Raw genomic sequence first — 4,369 nt, 5'->3', positions numbered from 1 at the left:
GCTGGCTCGTAGCTTGTCTGCCTGGCTGTGTGTTTCCTGGATGGGGCTGCCTTTTGCAGCTGCTTTTTGTATCTCTATTTCTGTCTCCTTCAACCCCAGTCAGCCTCGGCAGATGGCCGCTCACACTGAGGCTGGAGGTTTCTTCCTGTTAAAAGGGAGTTTTTCCTCTCCACTGTCGCTACAAGCATGCTTAGTGTGAGGGATTGTATTTGAGTCAATGAGTCAATGCAATCAGCTGGTTTTCCTTTGAAATCAATTTGACTGGATGATCTGGTTGAACTGTAAAGTGCCTTTAGATGACGTGTTGTGAATTGGCGCTACATAAATAAACTAGATTGAATTGAAGTTCTATGACAATACTCGTGAAAGAAGAGTAACAAAAGTTGAGCCCAGATCTTTGTTGTCTTCTCTGCTTTCCTTCAAACTGATTCTGTTTTGTTTTTGTGTTTTTTGTTTTTTTTGTTTTGTTTCTGCCTGTCCTTAGGAGATGCCCCATACTGCACCCCGGAGCAGTACAAGGAATGTGCAGACCCTGCCTTGGGTAAGAAAATAAACCAGCATGATGTGTGAAAACTGATAGTGTATATGTATCCCACTGTTCAGAGCTCTTGATCCAATCTGATAACAGATAATAGCGTTCCTTCAACATGATGGTACCACTGAGGCTTTCCTTTTTTGCCTCGCCACAAGCTAAAACCTCTCAAGCCTTTCGTGTTCGCTGCTTTTTTTCTTCCTGACTTGCAGTCTCTTACTCCTCCGTGGCACACTTTGCATGTTGCCCTCTAGTTGCAGCTGTCCCTCTCGCTCTGTCAGCATGCATCTAACGCCTGTCTTCTATATTTCAATGTCTCTGAGGTCGTCTCTTTCTTGATGAGTCGCACTCAGTTGGCATTTTGATTGTCATGCCAGGATGAGGATAAATTAATCTGTCCCTCTCCTCTCTCTTCGGATCTCTGTCTTTTTTTACCTCACTTCCTCTTCTCCCTCCATCTGTCTCCTTAATTTTCTAGACTTTCTTGTTGAGAGGGATAATGATTACTGCGTGTGCGAGACTCCATGCAACTTGACTCGATATGGCAAAGAGCTGTCCTTTGTGAAGATACCCAGCAAGGCATCCGCAAAGTACCTTGCCAAGAAATTCAACAAGACTGAACAGTACATTGCGTAAGTCATATTTGATTCTATTTTTCAGATTCATTGTTCTGTTTATTGTATTTGCTTCATCATCATATTGATTTTGTTCAAGGTAGTTTTATCCACCTTTCTGAAAAGGCTTCTTTACTAGATTTAGAAGCAGCTAAGAATTGAGGTTAGATGAGTTTTTAAATGAATCTCAGATTTCTGGAGAACTCAACAATTTAACAACTCTTTAGGAAGTTTTAGTTGTTTTTTTTTACTAGTTTCATAGAAATTGGTGAATCTTCAAGCATTATTTTAAATTTCTTACTTCTACCAAGACAGGGTTGGAAGTTTAATGAAAAATAAAAGATTTCTTGAAAATCTTTAAAAAGAAATATCTAAAAAGTGTGAATTTGCAACTAGCCCCTCCCTAGTATGATTAGATTGACCTAATTAGCAAATAATCTACCTATATATAAAAAGAGCTTGTCAATAAAGTCCTCATAGGTTGGTTTAAATGCTTCCCTACTAGTTCCTATCTCTCTGGTATGCTGGTGGTTTTTTTTAAAAACATGTTACCTGCTTCGTCATCTGTAGGATATTGTGCCATGCTGACAGTGGATGCATTTTCGGATTTGTTGATGTATCTAACATCACCTGAGGCAGTTGGACTCACAAACAGGCTACACTCACTATATATAGTGATAATTAGGACAAATTTCCCTTATTTTGCTGCATTTCTTCTCCTTTCTGTTGTTATCCTTATCAAAATGTTGTGATTTTCCATTTTCAGAATAAAAAAAATCTTGTCATTCTTGGGGTCAAATAACTACCAAGACCTCTGACTGACTTATTTGTGACCTTGTCTCACTGAATATAAAATTTGTTGAAATTGCAATGCCATTAAGTGTGTTTTATTATGAAATGCACTAGATGTGCTTTACTTCTCCATTCTGTCTGACCTACTGTCTGTCTCATTAGGATCTTTAGCAATATATCCTTTTGCCATGCTTTGGTGGCGCAGTGGTTATCCTGCACGGCCCAATTACAGAGGCCTTGGTCTCGACGAGATTGACCCGGGTTCAAGTCCGCCTGTGGTTCTTTGCCACATGTCTCTTTCATACCCCCTTTCCTGTCAGACTACTCTGTAACCACTAGTGCTGCAAAAACCTCAAAAAAACAAAAAATATTTTGCGTTGTCATCAGTGAAGTCAGTCTCTATCTCTAAGGGGAAACAGAGTAGGCTCCCAGCGCTGCATAGCCTGTGTGAATTTCAGCAGTTATGATAATGGCTTTAATTTGGGACAGAGAGCAAGAGAGGCCAGAGTCTGTTCGCATTGCCTCCAGGATCTCACATCCTCCATGTTCGCTTCACTCCGCTCATGTATGCTCATCAACTCTGTTATGTTAAATAATTAGAACAGTTCCACTAAGAGACAACTCCAACATCACTGTCCGTAAACCTGCTCTCCATCCTTCACTATTAGAATATAGAATCATTTTCTGATGCGCTCCAGCCTGCTTTGCTCCAGCCTAACCTCCTGTGTCTGCTCTCTTGGGGCTTCAAAGAACTAGGAGCAGAGCTCGACAGTGCTCCACGGATGTGACAGGTGTTGCCTTTCATGAAATTATGGAGGCGGTTTGCAGCAGAACTGCCTTTAGGGTTTGGAAGTTGAGATTTTGAGGACATGGGGATGTTTTTCATTGTGGAGCTGCTATTAAATCCCTGTGGCACATAATTTTAATAAGTTTTAAAAATGAAAAACGGAGAGAAGATGTTCCATTGTTTCATTGTCTTGTTTTACGTATTTACGTTTTCATAAAAAAAGGTCACCAGACTTTCTTGGAATGACGTTGATATGCTTTCCATGTGCCTGCAAGTGGTCAGATAATTAATAGCTGAATAAATCAGGCAGTAGTTCATGGCATTAGTTTTAATCATTCTACATCCGGGTGGAGTACCTGCATAGTGTATGGTGAGATTAACAGACTTTATTATTGGATAATTGTTTTAGCATTTTAGTCTCAGTTGCGTTGATTCTGTAATATTGGTGAATATGTTTGGTATACATGACACATTTAAGCTGCAGTGCTTCTTTGGCCCTGTTTCCTTTTTTTCTATGCCTTTCTGTCTTCCAAAGGCATTACAATGAGAATCACAGAATAAACTTTATTACTAGAATCTTACAAGAACATTAGTGAACAAAATGTTTCTTTTATACTAAAGCCATACATACCATACAGGTCAGGGATGAAGTTGTGAAGATATTAAAAGCTGTATTAAGTTCCAAAGCAATATCCTGAGCTTTGAACATCTCATGAAGCACTGTTAGATCCATATTTAAAATTAAAGATAGTCTTACTGCAAACCTACTAGGGTGGGGCTATTGATTTAAACCACTGGTGTCAAACTCAAATAATCGATGGCCATTGTCCTGGAACTGTTAGATATGTCCCTCGCTGTACACACCTGCATCAAATGGCTTAATTTTCTCAGTAGCATGTAGTCAAGCACTGCAGAGCTCTGTTAATCAGCTTATATTGGAGTCAGATGTGTTGAAGCAGAGATGCATTTCAGAGCAGAAGGACATACGCCCTCAAGGACTGGAGTTTGAGACTACTGATCTAAACTGACAGGCCAGACAATGATAGCTTTGGTTGAGAAAGCAGTCAAGACATCCAGGTTCACTCTGGTAGAGGAATCTGTGGAACTAATAGTTGCATACTGTAGGAATCTGGCTTAATGTAATAGTTACCCATAAAAAGCAATTGTTGCATGAACTAGGGCTCAAACAATTAATCATGATTAATAATATAATAATCGTGATTAATCGATTATTGAAAAAATAGTCAACTATTTTAGTAATCGATTATATGTTTACTAGAGTATAGAGAATATAAAATATGCCTTTAGCTGACAGAGCAACCCACTTAGAACAGTAATTATACCAATTATACCATTTAAGATAAAAAGAAATAGAAATTTTTTCTATCCAGAACTCCTCAAGTGGAAAAGTTTTAGTTTTACCTGCTTTACTTTCGTAAAAAAAAAAATCTTCTTTAACCCTTTAAAGCCCGATCCAAGAATAAAACAAAACAGAAAATTACTTTTTTTTGTTTGAAGTCCGTATTTGGCCTTTTAACAAAATATGTAAAAAGAAAAAACAGAAATACATTTTTGATATTAATAATTTATTAAGTCAAGATTATTTTTTGTGTAGCCTTCTGCCCTCTGTTATCAGGTATATCT

The 4,369-nt window shown here is 38.3% G+C and overlaps 1 protein-coding gene across 1 annotated transcript in view; it reads left to right on the top strand.

Annotated features, from left to right (window-relative positions):
- The window catches only part of asic1 (acid sensing ion channel subunit 1), a 58,394-nt gene that overhangs the window by 41,252 nt on the left and 12,773 nt on the right, over window positions 1–4,369 (top strand). The window contains exons 4-5 of the mRNA XM_015399922.1: window positions 485–541; window positions 1,011–1,164. Of these exons, the coding sequence (XP_015255408.1) occupies window positions 485–541; window positions 1,011–1,164 (211 nt within the window). The remainder of the gene's footprint in view (window positions 1–484; window positions 542–1,010; window positions 1,165–4,369) is intronic.

The sequence above is a fragment of the Cyprinodon variegatus genome, unplaced genomic scaffold (genome assembly GCF_000732505.1).
Source record: "Cyprinodon variegatus isolate N-32 unplaced genomic scaffold, C_variegatus-1.0 Scaffold1056, whole genome shotgun sequence".
NCBI lineage: Eukaryota > Metazoa > Chordata > Actinopteri > Cyprinodontiformes > Cyprinodontidae > Cyprinodon > Cyprinodon variegatus.
This window is presented reverse-complemented; position numbering and strand designations above follow the sequence as displayed.